At 36.4% G+C, this 22689-nt stretch overlaps 1 protein-coding gene across 2 annotated transcripts; it reads left to right on the forward strand.

Moving 5' to 3' along the window:
• The first annotated feature begins 813 nt into the window (after window positions 1–813).
• On the forward strand, window positions 814–21722 carry LOC115450471 (nose resistant to fluoxetine protein 6). Of its 2 annotated transcripts, XM_037439320.1 has the most exons (13): window positions 814–903; window positions 7268–7407; window positions 9648–9960; window positions 10538–10649; window positions 12582–12663; window positions 13604–13770; window positions 14703–14781; window positions 15372–15475; window positions 16305–16478; window positions 17079–17229; window positions 18725–18911; window positions 20420–20562; window positions 21111–21722. In XM_037439320.1, exons 1-13 carry the CDS (start codon window positions 843–845, stop codon window positions 21270–21272), a joined length of 1875 nt encoding a protein of 624 aa, XP_037295217.1. In that variant the 5' UTR covers window positions 814–842; the 3' UTR covers window positions 21273–21722. The 2 variants fall into 2 exon arrangements, with proteins under 2 accessions (XP_037295217.1, XP_037295218.1); XM_037439321.1 differs by lacking the exon at window positions 7268–7407 and having other exon boundaries at window positions 816–903.
• Window positions 21723–22689: the final 967 nt, after the last annotated feature.

Genomic DNA, 22689 nt, shown 5'->3' on the forward strand with positions numbered 1-22689 from the left:
TGTAAAAGTCTTAATGGGTACCATTCCGGGATAGAGGATTGCCATAAAAGCAACAAAAATAACTTTATTTTATGTCTAGTAAAATCGCTTTTACGGAATAGAAATGTAATAATGATGGACACGGCCCATATTCGTGCGAAATGTCATCCAAATCAATACGTGATAGTAGTTTTAGAAGACGGACCACACCTGGCGGTACTGCGCAAGGGCGGCTGCGGACGACAACTTAGACACAACTCAGAGGAAGCCTGCAGCCGTCCCTAATGCGCTGAAGAGGGCCACCGCGGCGTTTTAGTTGGTATGCCGTGCGTTCTATATAGGTTAGGGACTCGGCCCGGCGGTCGTCCGAAGGTCAAGATCAAATCCGGGCGGCTCAACACAGGGTCGTAAGGCACGGTGACCCCATAGCCGCTCAGTCGCCCTCGACGAAGGCTGGGCGGTAGTCATAAGGCACTTTCTTCGCAAACTAGAAAAATGTGATCTTACTATAGTAAACTAAATTAGTTTAAATACATTTGTAACTTATATTATACGTACATGTTATTTATACATATGAATTTTAATGAGGTCACATCTATTTTTCTGTGCGTGCACTAAAAAGGCGTAATTTTTTTATATAAGTATATGAATTTTAATAAGGATAAATCTCTCATTCTTCTGTGCGCGTACATAAAACACGTATAAAGTTTTTTCTTCACGTATAAATATAGTCTAACTTAAGAAGCGCGTATGACGTATACATGGTTGATAACCTTAACGATTATATTTAATAAAAGTTAACTATTAAGAACAAACATATGTCAGTGCGTGTTGATATTTTATACGAGGTACACGTGATAAAAATGATGTTATTGTTATTGTGTTTGTTCGGATACAGTTCCGCTGTTATATATCAGTTAAATGGTGAGTTTTTTATATGAGACGGTAAAGTGACGCGTATGATGGTTGATGGACTGGAGTCGAGATATTGACTGGCGAGCGGTGGCGAAAAGTGAAAAATTCCTAAAGAGAACCAAACACAAATATAGTTACTAATTACACTTCGATTTTCCCCTATGCTATAAATATTAATTATTTATTTGTTAATAAAATATTTTATTTATTTAAAGACCTCCAATGAAGGATACACGGCATATAATAAAAACAATGTCGTCGCATTTTTACAATTAACGATGTGACACGCCTCTTCAATTATAGGAGACCACAGCATGCAAATTTATATATTGGTACAGCGGCAAAAAATATATTTGTTATTAATATTATTTAGATATTATTATTATTAGTTTGCTTACATAATATGTTCCAAATGGAAGCCGGTAGGAACCATTCGCCACTGTTGACGAGAGATGTCTATCCCTCGTCAGTCGACACAATTATGTCGGTTTGAAACTGAATATACACAGGCTGGTCCCAGAGCCGTTATGGGTTTTGGACCAAATTGGCTACTTGACAATTTACTGAAATGTATTTAACAATTTAGAAATATTTATTTAAAACCCATTTATTAGAATATAAAACATTTTTATCTTCATAAGTATTCGTGTAAACAATAGTTGGTGGCCAAATAATTAAGTAACAAAAAATTCAAATGTCGTAGATACTAAAACAATAAATTAAACTGAGTTAAAAACTCGCAAATCTATTTGACAGGAGAATATTAAATTTTCTATGTAATTGTCAAAATACACCCAGTACCTTCACCGTGCCCATGTGTATTACAACCATTATTCGACAAATTTATTATATTAAAACAAGACTGCCTCGGTGGCGTAGTTGCATTGCATGCGCGGTACGGCAGCGCTCTGAGGTCCTGGGTTCGAATCCCGAGTCGGGCAAAGTGATATTTGGGGTTTTCTGCTCAGTATCAGTCCGGAGTCTGGAATTTGTGCCCGATATGGCGATAGGCTCGCCCCCTATCACATCATGGGACGGAACACACTTGGCGAACAGTGGGTGCCCTGGTTGCGCCTCTGCATACCCCTTCGGGGATAAATGCGTGATGGTGAGTGTGTAAAACAAAACTATTTTGCGAATTTCTCCGTGTTTTTTTTTTACTATAATTTTCTACCCACGTTTCGAGGACTGCAGCCTTCGTGGTTACGAAGATCGGACCGTCAACAGCTAAATAAAAAAAAACAAAATGGTATAGTTGTCAAATGTAGGTAGATATTGTAGCTGACTTTTCGGATGACCAACACCTCAGTCCGCCGCGTGAATACGAAGGCTTTGAAAGGTCAAGGCAAAGTTTTGTTTCAATATTCGCGTAAACATATTATCATTGTATAAATTTATAAAAAAAGAGTTTATACACGTTTATAAATGACCAAAACGTTGTAAAAAGCGGGTGCAGTAAGCATGCAGAGATTCAAAATTTACATCCGATAAACCCGAATTCACATTTACGAAGACCACTGATGTAAGTATAGAAAAAACCTATTCTCCCATCACCTTCGAATAAATTAAACATATAATCTTTGAATTAATTATTTTAAAAAATTGTATTCACTAACTAATTACTATGTATGACGCGGAACAGCAAATTAGGTATAATGTACAGATTCTGTGGATAAAATAACAATGAAGACTGTTTTCCATCGTTTTTTTTTTTTCTTTAGTACAAAGCCCGCAGTCAACACCGGGGGAAAACAGCAAATGAGATACTAGATTCCCTCGGCTTAGCGACTGGAGGGCCCTGGACGAAGAAGGGAAGAAGATAGAAAGAAAGGAAATGAAAGAAAAAGAAAGGAAATGGGAAGGAGAAGGAATTATTGTAGGATGGGCGGAGAAGAGGAGGGGAAATGTTCGCGTGCACTTATAGGCCTCAATGTGTTAATATAAACAAGAGATATACACACAGCACTGTGTGCCTAGCGCTGCGACAAATGTCTCCTCATACATGGGCGTGCATTTGGTGTGAGGACGGATGGATGGATGTTTCCCATCGTTTGATATCAGAAAGAATTCCACCCCAAGGCAATTCATGTGCGCTCAGTCTTCACATTGAATGCACGCCCATGCACAAGAGCAGCTGTGGCAGCTCTAGGCACACAGTTCAGTGTGTATACCTCATGGTTGAAAATCGCAATAAGGCTGACACGCGAACATTCCCTGGTCTTCTCCTCACATCCTAAGACGGTACCTTCTTCTTTCCTTCTGCTTCTCCAGATATCCCCTCCCAACTATTCTCCAGGGTTCTGCAGTTCCTAAGCCGGGAGATTCTAATATCTCATTCACAAGTTTTCCCCCGGTGTTGTATGCGGGGTCCGATACCCAAGAAAAACAGACAACTAATCGTCTCGCCATATTGTATCAGCTTATACTCTATCGGTTGAGATAATGTAAAAAATCGTAAAAAAGGTATTTTATCAGATCATTTTTTTTTACGAAATTATGTAACACAAAATATATTTTTTTCATAATCACTACAAAGTTATTCATTTTTATTACAGGTGTTATGTTATAAAAAAGTTATAATTATTCATTTATAACCGTTAATATAACAATCCAAAACAACAGACTGTCTGAACATTTGTACAATGAGTAATAATAGATAACCCTACAAAATTAAATACAACGACTGTCACGTACACACAATATTAAAACTGACCGACATTCAATTTAATCGGTTAACCTGGAACCAATTATAGATAAATTATGCAATGTAGATATTTATTTATATTTTTTTTTGTTTTGTTTTTAATTATTATTTATGATTAGTTATTTGTTTCGTTTATGAACTAAATTTAATCATTCTAAGTGTTATACGCAGTAGTTTTATTGATAAAACAGTCTTCGTAAACATTGCCGTAAGAAAAGGATGACGCAGGAATCATACCTAATGTTTGGTTTACAATTAGTTAAATACCTAAATCGATCTTCAATCAACAATACACTGATTGAAGAAATTCATTAAGTATAGATCACTCGTAAGCTAAAGGCGACGTAAATATTATAGTACTTAAGGGCATTAGGGCTGCAGCCAAGATAGCTTTCAACAATCGTTAGTGCAACATTTATTATTTATATTTATTGCCAAAATTTAACTGTATATGTCACACAATTCTGGATCTTTTTCGGTAAAAAATTCAATAATCTCAAAAGATATATAATGGAGAACAATGAATTAACATATCTATTTTTACCAACATACAAAATTTTAATCTAATTTTTCTAACATTTATACTATTATATAATCTATACTATTATATAAAGCTGAAGAGTTTGTTTGTTTGAACGCGCTAATCTCAGGAACTACCGGTTCAAACTGAAAAATTCTTTTTGTGTTGGATAGCCCTTTGTTTGTGGAGTGCTATAGGATATATATCATCACGCTATACCCAATACGAGCGAAGCAGTAATGAAACATGTTGCAAAAACGGGGAAAATTTATTAGTTTTGAGAGCTTCTGATGCGTGCGCTGCGTAAACGGGATTATTCCCTTTAAAAAGTTCTACAAAAATATATTATAAAACAAAGTCCCCCGCTACATCTGTCTGCCTGAACGTGTTAAACTCAAAAACTACCCAACGTGTAGAATAAAATTTGGTATGGAGACAGTTTGAGACCCTGGGAAAAACATAGGCTCCCGGGAAAGTATATAGCGTGACTTTTATAACGGAAAACTTTAGCCCGAAAAACTTTATAACGCGGGCGGAGCCGCGGGCAAAAGCTAGTATTACATATTTTATTAGAGCTTTGTAATGGTGAGAAGATATTCTAGCGAGACTTATTCATAGGATATGTGATTATCATATATAACATTAAATTATATCATTATTCTATATTAAAAAGCGGCGATAGCCTAGTTGTGTGTGGAACGGACTGCCAAGACGAATGTCTGCAGGTTCAAATCTCAAGGCCACACATCTCTGACTTTTTTTATAATTATGTGTGTATTCTTTGTGAATTATCGTTCGCTTTAACGTTGAAGGTAAACATCGTGAGGAAACCTGCACATCTGAGAAGTTCTCTGTAGGAATTTCAAAGGTATGTGAAGTCTACCAATCCGCACTAGGCCAGCGTGGTGGATTAAGGCCTAATCCCTCTCAGAAGTAGAGGAGGCCCGTGCCCAGCATTGGGACAGTATATAATACAGGGTAATATTATTATATACAACATTAGTATTAACAATTGTAGAAAGGCTGAAAACGCTGCATTTATCGAAACGTCTAGAGAAAATTATAATATAAACGCGATAAAATCCGGAATAAAGTTTTATTTGAATGTCTAACATTTGCGTAAACATAAGAAATCATTAAAGATCTGAAATTAGAAACATTAAAAGTCTGTTTTACCTTTACTTAGTTAATTCTACTCGTCACATAAATGTATAAGCCAAATACAAAAGTCTCACTTTAACCTGTACTCTAAAATAAATTATAATAAAATGAATATTATCTTCGTCATCTGCTTAATATGATAACTGTCAAATCAATTTTTTTTCAAACTTTTGAAACAGGCCCTTGTATTTTATAAGCCTTGACCACTTGAGCATGTAGTAGTACCTAAAAATATCATGTCGGCTTTTAGGAATAACTTGTATGACTGTGTTTAATACAGGGCCGTAGCTAGACTTGAATTTAAGGTACGGCAGCTGTGATTACAGCAAGGGTGGAAGTAAAAATGTTACTAGATCTGAGTTAGTCAATCGATTTTTGGCTTTCTTAACTTGTGTTCATGAATAAGTCAGGTTAATACTTACATAATTATTAGGCTAATATACAGATTGTAACAAAATACCCTTAAATCTCGAAAGGGGGTTATTCCACCTATCAATACGAATAACTCTTACTATGGAATCAACTTCCAAATCGTGTAATAAAAACCCGTGGCTCCATATATTTTGATTGAGTAGTTATGTATAATTTTGTTGATCATTAAGGTAGGACATTAGTATTTTAAGGTAGGGCATTACATTAAGGTAGCCCCCCCCAGCTACGGCCCTAGTTTAATAAAGCACTGTTACGCAAGTTTATGCATTCCGAATGCGACAAACTAAAAGTCGCGAGACGCAATATATTTTCAACCATAAATTACTTTGAGCTGTTCATTACTATTCGCTAATGCATTCAGGCTCTATTTTCTAAGTATTAATTATTTAGTATTTTTCTGTAGTAAGTACAAAATGAAATGTAAATAATATTTTATTGAATTTAATTTTCAACCCTCTTTTTTCAATTTAATTACACTGCTCCACTTCTTCTACATACCCAAATTCTTTATTTGGTAATTAAAAACTATAGGTATTTGTTAATACGTGGAAATAAAATCGTACTCTTTTTTAAACATATTGCTCGCACGGAGGACTATGGAATTGGACATGATTAAAGTTTATACAGAGAAGTGCAGAAATATAAAACTCATGTATAATATATGTTACAAACATGTTGAGTTGCGGACGGCACAGTTTTACGAATCCATAAAAAAAACTTGAAAATTTCTTTTTGCAAAATTTTAATTACGAAAATATTCCTTGTTAAATTTCCCATCTAAATATAGTTGATTGCAAATGAAAATGATGTGTACTTTGGATGATACGCACGGAATTAACAATTTTAGTGGAGTTTACATTATTAAATTAACTAAACAATATACACATCATACAAAATTAAAACAATCAAAGTACAGATAACCAAATTCAGAAAAATATTTAATTTATTTTCTATAAATTTTGAATAGAAAGGTTTTATTTATTTATTTATTTACTATAATAGGAACATCAACAGTACATATATTCAACAGTCTAATACACTTTACACAGGCTTAATAACTAATACATGTACCAATTAAAGATGTACACAACATTGCTTGAGAAAATTGCATACTTAGCTTAACGGCGAATAACTGAGGAGGTTCTACAATTAACGCTCTATTTTGTTGGGGGCATGGCGTTATTTTGGAATTGTAGGTGTTTATGAGGGATGGAGTGCACAAATAACAAGAAGTAGGTAATCCAACTGCTTGTTCGTCGGTATGTGTCATTACACATACATACGCTCAATCTCCAAACGGGTAGGCAGAGGCACAACTAGTAGACCCAGTTTTTCGTGTATTTCGTTCCATAATGTGATAGGGAGCGAGCCTATCCTCTCTGGAAAAAAATTCAGACTCAGGCTGATGCTGAGCAGAAAAAATCTAATATCGCTTACCGCGACCCGAGAATTCGAACACAAGTTCTCAGATCGGTCATACTGCAATCGCAATATAACTATGCCATCAAGGAAGTCAGATCGTTTTAATTTTTTTAAATATAATTATTCTTTTCCAGAAACTGATCATGAAAAAATGCCGAACTTAATCCGCTTGGATCCTTACGAAAAGTGCTTGCGGGATCCAACAGCATTATACTGCACTGTCGGCATTGATTTAGTCTCTGATACACCCAGTCCACTACTCAGTATGATTCAGGTAAGGGAATGAAAACACTTTTCTGTTTTCTTAGTATTTTCGGGGAGAGAATTCTACTGACGGATAAAAAAATTAAAGTACGGCAAAGTGATATTACACCTAACGGTAAACAAAATGTGCTCCAGATACTGTCGAATGACGAGACGAGATTATTAATCGTCAGTTGACACAATTATGCCGGCCTGTTTGACACTGGATATATACATAGCTAGTCCTTGAACACGACATGTGGGTCACTGGTTTGTTTCACAAGTTGTGTAGAGCATTCCCTATCAGAACAGATAAAAACATTCTACCATCGGCAAGGTATGGTTCTCATTTTATAAGGTGGTGTATCCCTAAAACTCAGCGGCCCTCTTCGGCGCATTAGGGATGGCTACGGGCTTCTTTTGACGGAAGTGTTTAAGTCATCTGCAGCCGCCTCTACGCGGTGCCGCCTGATGCAGCCCGTCTCTTATGAGGGGGGAGGGGGCTGTCAGAACCTTTCGTGCGACCGAAGGACGCTCTTAGCGTCAACGGCAACATAGGGCCTACCTTCCACAAGGCGGTATATCCCTGGTTCTTCTGGTGTTATTGGCGTTTATAGATGGTAGATATCAATCTTAGGGCCATGTTAATACAAGCTTAAGTTACGTTCTGGACTACGATATCAGATGAGACGTGATCAAATTAAGTTCGGCATCTTAAGAGTTCGTATTTAGAAATCCGTATTAAGGCTCCGATAATTTCTATGAGCTGAGAACCTCCTAAATAAAAACCCATACTTGGTTTATTAAATAGTTCAATCAATTAAGTGTCTTCTTGAGATTGCTTAATTAATACGGTCCTTATTACTTCAGAGTAGATATTAAAGATGGAATTTTATTATAATAAAAATAAATGAAAGTCAAGATCACGTCAGGTTGATCCTTGCTGTACTTACCAAATGATGTTAGCTTTATGTGATGTATTTTGATTTTGACCTTTTTATCAGAATATTAAAAATAGTTAAGCCTTTCAAGAATATAAAAATGACGAGGTCGATAACTATTGACAATATACCGCCGAAATTACTTTCAAACCTCAATCAAGAACGAGTTTCTTGCGAACCTTTCGGGTATGCAGATTTCCCTACGTTGTCTGCTTCATGGTTAAACCAGGCATTAATTCACAAATAATACTCACGTAACTTTAGAAATGTTAGAGGCCTTTGATTTTTAAACCTGTGGGCATTCATCTCGGCAGTCCGTCCCACTTCCAACTAGTCCATCGCTACCTCTCATAAAATACAGTTATCATAATGGCTACATATCCTGCTCACTCTCTTTAGCCAGAATTCAATTAATATGTTACTAGAAATAGGAGCAAATACACTAACAATTAACCTTTAACACTAATTATAAAGTGTTCTATCTCATCATTGGGTATTATTACACGATATTATAATTGATATAATTTCCTCGTAAAATGTTGTTTTATGTTGGCTTTAATTTGACCGTCTGAACCTGTGTAATTACTTAGTTATTAAAAGTAAAACAAAAAGATGAATAGATATTTATTTATCTAGTTTTTCATTTATTTTATGTCCAATATAAAATGTTGTTATAAAGCAACTTAATTTGCATAAATATTTTCATATGCACTTATTATAATCGCAACTATGCTCGCCTACGTGATGAATAAAGGTTTTTTTTAGTATTGACGGCTTCCTTTTCGTTATTTATGGCAAATCCAATTATCATTAGAACGATTTGCAGACAGCTTTTATGTATATTAGTATTTATATGTTGTGTCAGGTACTCTATCGGAATTTTTTACGTTTCACCACTGGTACAGACTACACATGAATAGCCACAAATAAGTCTGTAAACAACTTATCTCAATTCGTAGTCTTTTTCATTCACCAAGTTATTCGATGATTTATTTGCCAGTAGTCTAAATGACCCATTTTTTTTGTCTTAGTAGGTAAACAAGCTAGCGGTTCGCCTGATGGTGAGCAGCATCTACCGCCTATGGACTACAGCAATGCCAGAGACATAGCCAAGCCGTTACCTACCGAGAGAATACCATTACAATGTATAACTATTTAGACAGTGTTTTGCATTAATGTCAGTCTGATTTCTGTTCTAATTTGGGACAAAATCCGATTCCGCTATAGTCTGTCAACTTTTTCGGTACTTGACCGTAGGTTTCGAGGTTTGATTTCCACGTTGGGATTCAATGTATTTGCTTGTGACCATTCCTTATGACCTTTATTGCAGGAATACAGCGAAGACAAATCCAAACATTTCAACTACTCTCATATTTACCAAGGAATTTGCGTAAACCAGAGATGCCAAGGCATAAATTCTTCAGTCCCCCTACCAAGTTACCTAGAATCATGTCTAAACAGGACATTTTGGGAGGAATACAGATTGAAAACTAGAACCACAAAAGATATATTTTGTAACAATAAAAATAATTCAGTTGATACTGAAGATATTATTGTTGCAGCGGTCTTTTTAGCTCTGATTATGTTTAATGCTTTTGGAACATTGTACGATGTATTGTTCACTACGGGGAAGGCTAATGAAGGTAATTCTATTTCTTCTTTCCTGCCAGCCCGAGCTGACTTCTTTGTTTATTGTACTCTCATCTGTTTTATGTCCAATATAAAATGTCTGTAAAAAAAACGACTAAAATGGAGTACAAATTAAATATTTTCACGTTCTTTGACTTAAAAGCGCAGCTATGTTCGCCTACGTTATGAATAAAGCATTTTGTATGTGTTTTTTTAATGTTTGACGAGATTTATTAAAACGTATATGCTTTTGCTATTTTAGGTTTAAATAGCAAAAATATAACCTCCAAACAAGTTTTATTAAAATTGTCTCACAAAACAACAGTTCTCTTGATGGCCTTAAAATCAATCGAAGTTGTCGAATTTGGAGCTGTAGAAGCAAGTGTGTGCACACTAAAAACGAGACATACGTTAATAAGAATAAGGTCTCGATTCTCATTGAGTTAATCATGCTTCATTGTACTTGGGACTGTAGAAGCAAGTATGTTCACACTTAATATGAGACTTACGTCATTAAAAATAAAGTCTCGATTCCCATTACGTTAAACATTCTTCAGTAGTATGGAATTTTTAATTGTGATATTTTCACAGGTGTAAAGCTTTTACTCTGCTTCTCCATTAGAAGAAACTATTTAAAGCTTGTAAAAGATAACTACGAAGGCGATTCCCGTGACGGGCAATTACGAAGTCTTAATGGAATAAGGTAAGTTTATCATATTTTTCCCTTAAAATGTTCTAACTTCTGCTCTTGATTTTACATTTGGACTTCAGTTCATGACAAATATAAAAAGGGACATTCTTGTTTACTTCGTACTAAATTCATCAATATCGCTTTAGTGGTTTAGCTGTTATATATATGGCGATAGGTTCGACCTTATCACATCATGGGACGGAACACACTTGGCGAAAAGTGAGTTCCTTGGTTGCGCCTCTGCATACCCCTTCGGGGATAAATGCGTGATGATGTGTGTGGTTAAGTCGTGGTTCTGTTAAAAGGTATTCACCTTAACCATGAAGTTCAATACATTCGAATTTTAATAAGGTATATTACCTTTAAGTTATTTTAAATATAATTGCAACTTTCATTGATGTTATGAGTCTTGACCCTAATTTGACGGCTCGAGTCAATAATACTGTATCGGTGGCGTAGTTGTGTTGCGTGCGCGGTACGGCATTTATCGAGGGCTCGGGTTCGAAATCCTGGTTGGGTAACGTGATATTGGGTTTTTGCTTCTTCTTCGGAGTCTAGTATTTGTGCTCGATATGGTGACAGGCTCGTCCCTTATCATGTCATAGGACGGAAAATGCGATGAAAAGTGGGTTTACTAACCTCTTCTGGAATAAGGGCGTGTGTATTTTGTGAGTCAATAAAAATTATTTTATGACTAATTATTAATTTTGATTAAGATATTTATTAAAATATTTTTCTAATAATTTTAAATTATAAATTAGTTTTATTTCTATCAAGAAAAATCTGATCTATAACAGGTCGTTAATGTCATTGAATTTTTTAATTTTGTTTTCAGTAATTATTTAAATTTCAGTTATTGCAAAACACATACTTACAACACACATTTTATTTTTGGATTATTATATATTTTTGGACTTTCTTATAAACAGATTCATACTTGTAGGTTAGAGGTACTAACTATACCTATATACTGCTATACCTTATCCCTTTATTATCGTTGCCAGACGTCCCGTATTTACCGGGACGTCCCGTATTTTAGACTCATATTAAAATGTCCCGGCGGGACAAACTCTGTCCCGTAAATCGATCGATCTACGATTGATAAGTACTCACGCAAGTAACGTTCTCATTTTCGAATACATATTAATAAGTCTCGGTTTTTAAAGATTTATTAAAAAGTGAGTTGTTACAAATAAGTTAAAACTGACTCGATACTCGAAAAATATAAACATTAAATAATAATAATAATAATATCAGCCCTGTATTATATACTTGCCCACTGCTGAGCACGGGTCTCCTATACTACTGAGAGGGATTAGGCCTTAGTCCACCACGCTGGCTTAGTGCGGATTGGTAGACTTCACACACCTTCGAAATTCCTATAGAGAACTTCTCAGATGAACAGGTTTCCTCACGATGTTTTCCTTCACCTTTAAAGCGAACGATAAATTTACAAAGAATACACACCTGCGGACATTCGTCTTGGCAGTCCGTTCCTCACCCTACTAGGCTATCGTCACTTTTGAAACATTAAATAAGGTCACGAAATAATTTTGATTTTCAAAATCTGGCAACCCTACCGTTTACGTACAGCAGGTACCAACATAAAGATGCATTTCATAGTATCTTAGAACTCTATGAATAATCAATCATATAAATATCTTTATATTATAATAATGTGTTCAATTATGAGGAGCCCTTCCAGCCCTTTTGAATGTAGAAACGACGCGAAAGATCGTATCACTTCATTGTGATTGGTCGAGATACTAACACGTGATTCACGAATTGGTGTCTTGACCAATGAATTAAACGACTCGCACCTTCGTGTCACGTTTGTATGCCACATTCAAGAGGCCAGCAGAAGGGGGGGGGGGACTGGGTATACATTTTTAATTTTAAATACTACGAGAAACTTCACTGTGATCGTGTTCTTTTTATTTACAGGAGTATATGCATAGGAATGGTTATTTTGGGGCATTCTTTGGCTGTGTACATATTCGTTGAAAATCCAATCTATCTTGAAAAGGTATGTTATTTATTTCATATTGGTCTTTTTATTAAGCAAATAGATCACCTGTAATATTTGTTGGCCATAATACCGACTGCTTTGGCGTAGTTTTTCGCGTGTGATGTGACATCGCTCTGACATCTCAGGTTCGAATCCCGGCTCGAGCAATGTGATATTTTTTGTGCTCGCAATTAGCTCAGAGTCTGGAATTTGTGCCCGATATAGGTAGACTCCACACCCTATCGGGTCGGAACACCCATAGCAAAAAGTAGGTGCCGTGGTTGCAACTCTGCCTACCACTTTAGGGAAAAAATGTGGTGTATGTTTTTTTGTTATAAACTCGTTTTATACTTAATGATTTCTTATGTTTACGTAAATTTTAGGTATTAAATTCTAGCTCTTGATCGCACCTTGGCCTGCCTGTATAAGTTTTTCCGAGATAAAGATCTCGATATATATTTTCTCGGGATAAAAAGTAGCCTATGTCCCTCATTGGGTCTCAAACTATTTCCATACCAAATTTCATCGAAATCTTTTCGAATTTATCGCTTTCAGATAGACGGGCCGGGGGGACTTTGTTTTAGATCAAACAAAGTGCCCCCACTGTGAGTTTGTTTATTTAAACGCGTTTATCTAAGGAATTAATAAGCCGGCATTTTTTTTAGTAATAGGAAGCTACATTACTTCCCAGTGCCAGCCCGAGCTGGTTACTTCGGTTTATACCTTGTTTTTATTACAAATTTTATCCTTAATTTAAAATGTCCATAGTTATATAAGTAATTTTAATAGTTGTTTAGAAATAATAATAATAATTCTTATGCTTTGTTTTGACGTATCATAAGTGCAACTTTGTTCGCCTACGTGATAAATAAACTATGTTATTGGCAACTTTTTATCCAAGGAAATGATTTCGCGCGGAACCGCGCGCAAAAGCTATAAAGACATATTTTTTTTCCAGATGTTTTACTCCCCATTTACGCTGTTAATTACAAATGGCACACTTATAATGCAGGGATTTTTCACTTTATCTGGATTGTTGTTGGTGTTTAAATATTGTATGTATGTGGAAAAAAATAAATACAGTTGGACGTTGATCCTAAAAGGGATACTTTTGCGATGGTTAAGGTAAGAATAAATTTGATTATAAGGTTGAAAATAGAATAAATATTTATTAAGCAGCAGCAGTGTGTAGTCCCTGTTGTGTTCCGGTTTGAAAAACATTGTAGCCAGTGTAACTACTAGACATAAGACTTAACATCGCATGTCTCAGGATGGCGACTGCAGTGGAATACTATGTAATTCAAGGTGTTAGATGGTAATTCTACTGTTTATCGGCACTCGTATTGCTTACCATCAGGCGAACGGCGAGCTCGTCTCGTCATTCAAAACAATAAAAAAAATATTATAATGAACAGATGAGATGAGCTATTTTTTAGCTTGACAACACCATCCAAAACATCCAATAACCGTGGCATTGACATTATTTAATGATTTGTTTCACAACTTCTGAGTAAATGCTACTCGTCATATAAATGTATAAGCCAACCAAATACAAAAGTCATACTAAATACTACTCAATCTATGCTCCGAAAGGGTAATAAAATTAGGTCTATCTACATAAGTCGTTTATTGTATTTCAAACTTGTGCAATGGGCGCTAAATCTTATAAACATAGTAATTATACTGGCTATTATGTTCCGAAACACAACAGACGCTGTATGTACATTACCGCTTCATAGAAAAACATTTTAAACCAAACGAAATTATCACTCGCATTCAAGATACTTATCACTAATATAGAAGTATATATATGTTAATGCTATTATAAGTTAAGTAATATATAGGTTATCGTAGATCATATATGTATACCATAATCCTCTTATTCATAAACTTTATTTATCTAAGGACGGAGCATTGCTAACAAGTCTCTTTTTCACCTTTATTTATTTGACAGCTTGCTATATGTTCACCTTTGTTTATCTGACAGCCAACTAGATAATTTCAATGAACATAATAATGCAAACTAGTGTACTGTAATGTGTAATATATTTCTATAGGTTAACTCCCGCGTATGCAGTCATTATAGGGTTCACTGCGACTTGGATGAGACATTTAGGTTCGGGACCTCTATGGGAGGTAAGTATTTACAGTTGATTTTATTATAATAAGATTAATATGATTTAAAAAAGAAATCTAAATATATATAACTCAAAGGTGACTGACTGACTGACTGACTGACATAGTGATCTATCAACGCACAGGCCAAACCACTGGACGGATCGGGCTGAAATTTGGCATGCAGGTAGATGTTATGACGTAGGCATCCGCTAAGAAAGGATTTTAATAAATTCCACCACTAAGGGGATAAAATAGGGGATGAAAGTTTGTATAAATCTTCTTAGATTTTCGACTGATTAAACTGAAATTAAAGATTGGAGCTACTATAATGAAGACGTTCGCTTAAATAGGATTTTGATAAATTCAACCCCCATGGGGATAAAATTAGTTTGAACCTATCAGTACCGGGAAAATATGTAGCAAGACTTTTATCATACAGTGGACTTTTATCCCGGAAAACTCCTTCACGCGGGCGAAGCCGCGAGCAAAAGCTAGTATTAACATAAAGAAGTAACCTGTGGGCCTTGCAGGCGATGTGTGGAGACTAAATGTTGGTGTGATGTGGACGCTTATGAAACAGCTTTTATATTGAACACTCTTGGCTTCAGATGTTTGTGAACGTTGAAGTCATGGATTGTCGCCGAGATTGGTGGAGGCATTTCATTTACATCAACAATTACTTTGAGGATTCCTACTGCATGATACAGTCTTGGTAAGTAGATGTTATGGTATAACTGTCATTGCAACTCATGTAAGGATGCACATTGGATGCCTTTTCCACCGGAACAAGGTAGTTGACGACTTTTTTCAACACATTTATCAAGAATGTCGGAAAAATAATTTTCCTTTGAAATTTGGTGGAAAGGGAAGCTGTCAAATTACAGTAATAGTGAAATGTGACGTCACCCAATTCCACCAGCCACAACGATACGTGAGTGAGAAAAGGACAGCGCGATAACCTCACCACGCCTCCACTTTTGCACACAACAATTTTCCAAACATAAGTGCTTTATTTTTCAAACAATTTTGATGCTAATTTCACAGGTGAATCTTTTCATATTTGTTTCTGTTACATATAAAATAAAAGACAATTTCAATTACAATATTATAATAATAATATCAGCCCTGTATTATATACCTGCTGTTAGGCACGGTTCTCCTCTGCTATTGAGAGGGATTATGCCCTAGTCCACCACGCTGGCCTAGTGCGGACTAATCAAACATAGGACTTATTGCTGGGGTGACATCTAGATATTTAATATGTACAAAGCTGAAGAGTTTATTTGAATGCCTTATATCAGGAACTGTAACCGATTTGAACTTATTTTACTGATAGGAAGTAACATTACTCCTTAGTGCTATAGGCTACCGTCATCAAGGTAATATATAAAGATGGATTTTTATCCAATATGTTCTGTATTAACGTATACGTGCAGCATCTTCGTACGTATTTGTGCTATTCAAATTCGTATCTAAAATGTGACTGACACTAAACAACAGATTCCCATTTTTATGAATTGCATTTTATTATTATGTTCCAGGTATCTAGCCGCCGATATGCAATTGTTTTTGCTTGGTATCATCGTCGTCGTATTTTGCCGTACCAAGACGAGCAGGATCGTCACGTTGTCTACGCTGAGCGTGGTTGGGATCATCGTACCAACTTTACACACCTATTATCAAAACTTGGATGGAATTATGATGTTAACTCCTGAGTATGTAACAATCCTCCATACCTCGTATATTGTGTTAATGAATGTCTAGGATATTACCAAATATATTTAATAACCTATTTTAATAATAATAATTATACTGCCTCGGTGGCGTAGTTTTACTAATGCGCGGGTCGACAGCGCTGAGGTCCTCAGGGTTCCCCTGAGGGTTCGAATCCCGGATCGGGCAAAGTGATACTTGAGTTTTTCTGCTCAGTATTACCCCGGAGTCTGGAATTTGGGCCCGATATGGTGATAGGCTCGCCCCGTATCACATCATGGGACGGAACACACTTGGCGAAAAGTGAGTGCCCTGGTTGCGCCTCTGCATACCCCTTTGGGGATAAATGCATTTTTATAAATAATTATAGGCTGTTATTTGTATTCGCTTGGATAGCGACCACTGTTCACAAAGTAACTCACCAAAATAGTCCACGTAAGTGTGTCACGTTCCGGCATTACCGTCTATATATTCGGTTTCAAGCGGGCATAATTGAGTCGACTGACGAGAGGTAACCGTCTCAACAGTCGACGCTATCTGAACTCCACTCTGCTTACTAAAAGGAGTCTTTGCTTGCCCGTCATCATCACCTTCTTCACCAGGACTGCCCGTAACTACTTCATCACCGATGACACGTTTAACCATGTCTACAAGCGTGGACACACCAACCTGTTCGGGTACATCATAGGCATGGCCTTGGGCTACATCCTCTATTATTGGAATGACTTCGGCATCAACCTTAATAAATATAAGGTAAGTTATGTAGAATATAACTGCTCTTGGTCTCACTTATAGCAGAATTCGAGATACCTTCAGCCAGAAAAGTAGATTGACAAATAAAAAAAATGTTCCAACTTATTTATCCGTATCAACAATCGCTTTTCCTGCTGTGAAATAAACTTCACAGGATTCATTTATTTTTGATAAAGAAAAAATAATATATTGATTGTAATTAATGAGTAGAATAGTTATTTTATTTGTTTAGTTAATTTTGTAGCTGACAGTACTATCTACTTTTTTTTTATTGAATGAAGAGGCGAGCTTGCTGTTCGCCTGATGGTAAGCGATACGACCGCCCAGAAACGGTAGAAACACCATCCAACACCTTGAATTACAAAGCATACTTTGGTATGCCACTGCACTCGCCATCCTGAGAGAGGAGACGTTAAGTCTTATTATATCCAGTAGTTACATTGACTACAATATTCTTCAAACCCCAACACAATAGTGACTATACTGCTGCTTGGCGGAAATATACATAGCGGTGGTGCCCACTCAGGCAGACTCACATATGAGAGACCTACCACCAGTAAATGTCTATTAATTCTGCATAGCAGCGATATACTCTCACTTGGTGTAGAAGGACACTATATCCTTCGTACATAATGGGTATTGAGAGACTTAACATCGAATGTATCAGTTAGACAATCGCAACGAAATGCCACATCGACTGTCAGTAATACGTTGAATCCTTAGAACCCGGTAATTCCTAATTGAATGTTAATCATAATCATAATTTTTTATTTGCATCGAATATATGTACAAAACATAGGACGATGGGATAGTGGAGTCCCCCCCGTGACCACGAAGGCTGCAAAGTCTTCGAAGCGTCGGGAGAAAATAATAATATAGAAACCGCGAAAAAATCCGTATAATTTTATTTTCAATAGGATGGTAACATAATTTACAAGTAAACATGAGGGTTGTATTTGTTTAGCCTCATACGACCGTTCATGTGTTTCATTGTCAAGGAGAGTGCTAACCGTCTCTCCTTTTCAATAGACTGTGTTTCAATTTTTCTATTTTTCAATAGTTCTGAGTTGTTACTCTTTATGAGTCTATATAGATCCGGTTCCTAACAAGCCGGCATAATTGTCTTCTGGTGTTGGATAATCTCTCGACCATCAATATTCTATATGACATCACACTATTACCATCACGACGTTTGTGGATGATTGGTGGACGAATACCAACCACCGTACATAAGGTGATAAACCCAGCTGTATTGGCCCACGTAAGTGTGTCGCCTTCCAGGTTTAGCTTGTGTATACCCCGTTCCAACAGGCCGGCATAGTTGTGTCGATTGTTGAGGGGTAATCATCTCTCGTCAGTTGATATTCTATTGGACCGCACTCCACTTACCATTAGGTGCAGTGGCGTCACTTTGCACTGCACGTAAGCAAACACCTCTGATCATCAGGTGTAATGGAATTACTTTGCCGTACCTACATAAAAATGTTCTTTCCAGAAACTTCGCCCGCTGTATTGGTGTACGGCCCCAGCTCTGATTGCGTTAATGTACTCCGGCAGTATATTCTACGGTGATCATCCAAGAATGTCTCTGCTGTTCAGGACAGTGTACTCAGCACTCGTGAAACCAATATTCTGCTTAACAATGGCCGTGTTTATGCTCGGAATGCTGCTAAAGTTTGATAGTAAGTTTTTATTACCAAGAGGCCAATGTTGATGTTATGATCTCAGGGCCACATTTCTGTCCACGGGCCTTTACTGAGAGACCATCTCAGTAAAGGCCCGTGGACAGAAACGCGTTTATTTGCACAATACATTGGGACGCGACCATTTATAATAAGTTACAAAAAAGGGCTGATAAATAATTTTTATGTCATGATAAAACAATAGTTACTAATATTACAAATGTGAAAGTTAATTTTGTTTTTGGTAATGTTATTGGGCTGTAAATCATTCTGCGTTGGCTTTACAAGTGGGTCAATAAGGCTAAGTGCAGTAATAATAACAATCTAACTTTTGAGTAAAATCTATAGACATGTAATGTATTGAACAATTTAATAAATCAAGCTTAAGCTGTTGTTTGAGAGCTTGTTCTCAGCTGAGAATGCGTTGTTGCATAAACAATACTCAGCTATCAAAATCCATCACACGACACACATTGTATCTTAAGACATCATTTGAACTGATGTTAACATGGATTTATAAAGTAACGGATATCTAAAGAAGCTGATCTTAATTTGATGGCGTCTCATCTGATATCGACTTGAGAGCGCAACTGAGATGCTTCTATTAATAAGGCCCTAAGGGTCTGTCTCACAACTTCTGTGTAAATGCTGCTCACATAAATAAGCTGGCCAAATACAAAAGACACTCTAATATCCAAATGAATGTTAATAAAATTAATACCAGCTACCATTGCAGCTTAATACGAGAATTAATTACGAATAAAATTTACTTGAAACTTGTTAAACAGGCCCTAAATATATTGAATCAAACACCTGAGTTGCCTAATATTTGAATTTGTGTTTTATACATCGATATGTTCGTTTTCATCATGAAACAGTTATAAGTTCATTCATGTCACACGTCGCATGCCTATCAATGGCGAAAGGTGAAGTTTTCCGAAAGAGAACCCGACACAACATACAGGATCATTTTGACATTGCATTGCTGAATGAAGGCACATACTCGTCTTCACCTTTGCTGACATTGTGCCAAAAATCATCCATTAATAACGAATATTTTCACCAAAAGTCCTGGTTTTAGTTTTTAGATTTTTTGGTCATTTTGTAGTTTAATGCGAAAATGGCTTATGCGTGAGTGTATTTCTGACTGAAAGTATGATGTTACCGCTGCGATGAATTCTTTTAGAGTACTAGTAGTGGCATTAGGGCACAAAAATTAATATTACTTTTTTTATATTTATTTTGTTCGAAACTTACACTTTTTTATTTTACATCTACGGCTCAAGTAACTTATTGTAAAGTGTTATTTCCAAGTAGATAAGTATGTGGTTTGGTAAGTCAAAATGAGCCTGTACATATATGTACTAATATGCATGAATGAGGTCTGCAAATTGTTCTAATGATAATTAGATTCTCTTTATTGAAGCCGACAGGAATTGACTTATATGGATCCTTCGCCACTGCTGTCTGTCTTCGTGGATAAAGCTTATGTATTGGATATTTTGCAGATGTGTACAGATCTATATTGGAATGGAAAGGCTGGACGGTGCCCAGTAGGTTGTGCTACAACGTTTACCTTCTTCATTTCCTCTTCGTTAGATTCTATGTAGGGATTCAGACCAGCATTATGAAAGCAACATTTTGGTTTCAAGTAAGTAACATTTTACTTAATCCCGTTTCTACCGTAAATCATAATTAATACTAATTAATTGGGTACGGGCCTCCTCTACTACTGATAAGTATCAGGTTTAGTCCACCACGCTATCTTAGTGCGCATTGGTAGACTTCACACACCCTCAAAATTTCTATACAAAGATTCTCAGGTATGCAGGTTTTCTCACGATGTTTTCCTTTACCGTTAAAGCAAGCGATAATTAACAAAGAATTCATATATAATTTTAGAAAAGTCAGGGGTGTATGCCCTTGGGATTTGAACCTGCGGACATTCGTCTCGGCAGTCGGGTCCAAACCCAACTAGGCTATCGCCGCTCTAAATTATTTAATTTCATATAGTGTCAGAAGTTGCGCAAACGCTTGCGAACTTTTTGCCGAAAAATAGTAAACTATAATAAAACAGATAGTTTCTTGTTGCTTCAAAAATTCCACAAGCGGTCAACATCGTCTGCGCCACCTTAAAGTTGTAAATATTATGTCGCATCTGGCCAATTATCACTTAATTAATATTTTTTGCATTCTCAGGTAATTTTTTTCATCGGACTGCTAACTTTCTCGTTTGTTTTTGCTTTCGTTTTCTGGATGTTATTGGAAGCTCCCATGGCAGAGTTGATGAAGACTTTAATGAGCCCTAAAAAACGCGAAGAGGAAAAGTGTGAAGTGAATACAGGAAAAAATGATAATTAGGTTATAAAATTTCGTTTAAGGTTAACTACATGACGTTTTAAACGACGCGCGTTTTTATACCCGCGAAGTCTGCGTGTCGACTACGTGAATCTTTTACGTAGTTTGCTGTCAGGATATAAATATAAAAAATATCGCAGCTATGCAAGGCTATTTAAGTTAATTTGGTCTGCAGCCTTTTAAATATAGGTACAGTTCAGAAAGCATTACATTTATCGCCCTTTTTCTTCGAGCGAAACGCGTAGTCAGCCGTTTTATAAAGCGTCATGTGTATAACTATTATAAGCGTTTTTAGTGTTTTAACTAAAAACTGTTGTATCGCTTTTTTGCTTATGTTAAATATTTAATTCTGATTAGATTAATTACTGGTTAACATTATTATTGCTGACGCATTTTTATGTATTTATGTTTTTTGACTAGACATGTAAATAAAATGTATATTGTGGTTTGTTATACTCATTAATTAACTGAAGAAGTTTGACGAAACCTGTGCACCCTGCACCTATGTGTACTCCTTCGGAAATATAAAGCATTAGCGACGATAGCGACCACTGTACACAAGGTGTTAAAACCTGCCATAGTAGCTCACTTAAGTATGTCGCGTTCCGGGATCAGCCTGTGTATTTCCGGTTCCAACAGGCCGGCATAATTGTGTCGACTGTCGAGGGGTAATCATCTCTCGTCAGTCGATATTCTATTGGACCCCACTCCACTTACCATCAGTTGCAGCGGGGTCTTTGCCATGCTCGTATATAAAAAAAAATAAGAACAACACATTAAAAAAAAACAGCACCGTTCCGAAATATACAAAAAAGCCAAATAGAAAATAACAAACGGACAAAATGTACCCAAAATTGTGGCCGTGTGATTAATTATATGCAACCCTTTTCAGCAACAGCTCGGGAACAAATATCAAGTAAAGAAGGGCAATTAAGGGTACAACGTACAAAACCCTTTAACATGTCTCACTGTGGACAAATTGTCCGCTTGAGTTTAACCTGTTATAAATTTTTTTACTGCTTTATCTCGGTGTTTTATGTTACGAAGACCTGACGATGTCTTTTTGATGTTCCTTGTCCGGGTAAAGTGATATGGATTTTCTGATCAGTCAGGGATCCAGATTTACTGGCTCTCTATCACATGGGATTGAATGGTAAACCAGTGAAGCCTCTGTCTACCCTAAGGGTAAATGGCGTGAGTATGCTTGCAATATTGTAGAAGAAAAAATACAGTTTTCTCGTATGTTATTAATATAAGCAAGTAACATAATAATAATATCAACCCTGTATTATATACTGTCCCACTGTTGGGCACGGGCCTCCTCTACTACTGAGAGGGATTAGGCCTTAGTCCACCACGCTGGCCTAGTGCGGATTAATAGACTTCACACACCCTCGAAATCCCTATAGAGAACTTCTTA

This window comes from Manduca sexta, chromosome 16 (assembly GCF_014839805.1).
Source record: "Manduca sexta isolate Smith_Timp_Sample1 chromosome 16, JHU_Msex_v1.0, whole genome shotgun sequence".
In the NCBI taxonomy this organism is placed as follows: Eukaryota; Metazoa; Arthropoda; class Insecta; order Lepidoptera; family Sphingidae; genus Manduca; species Manduca sexta.

What these genes read in the sequence shown, in the direction of transcription:
- LOC115450471 (XM_037439320.1), top strand. Translation starts at nt 843, where the DNA reads ATGATGTTATTGTTATTGTGTTTGTTCGGATACAGTTCCGCTGTTATA. An exon ending in TACTGCATGATACAGTCTTG is followed by an intron (nt 15,476 to 16,304) that starts GTAAGTAGATGT and finishes ATTATGTTCCAG; the next exon opens with GTATCTAGCCGCCGATATGC. An exon ending in AAGCAACATTTTGGTTTCAA is followed by an intron (nt 20,563 to 21,110) that starts GTAAGTAACATT and finishes TTGCATTCTCAG; the next exon opens with GTAATTTTTTTCATCGGACT.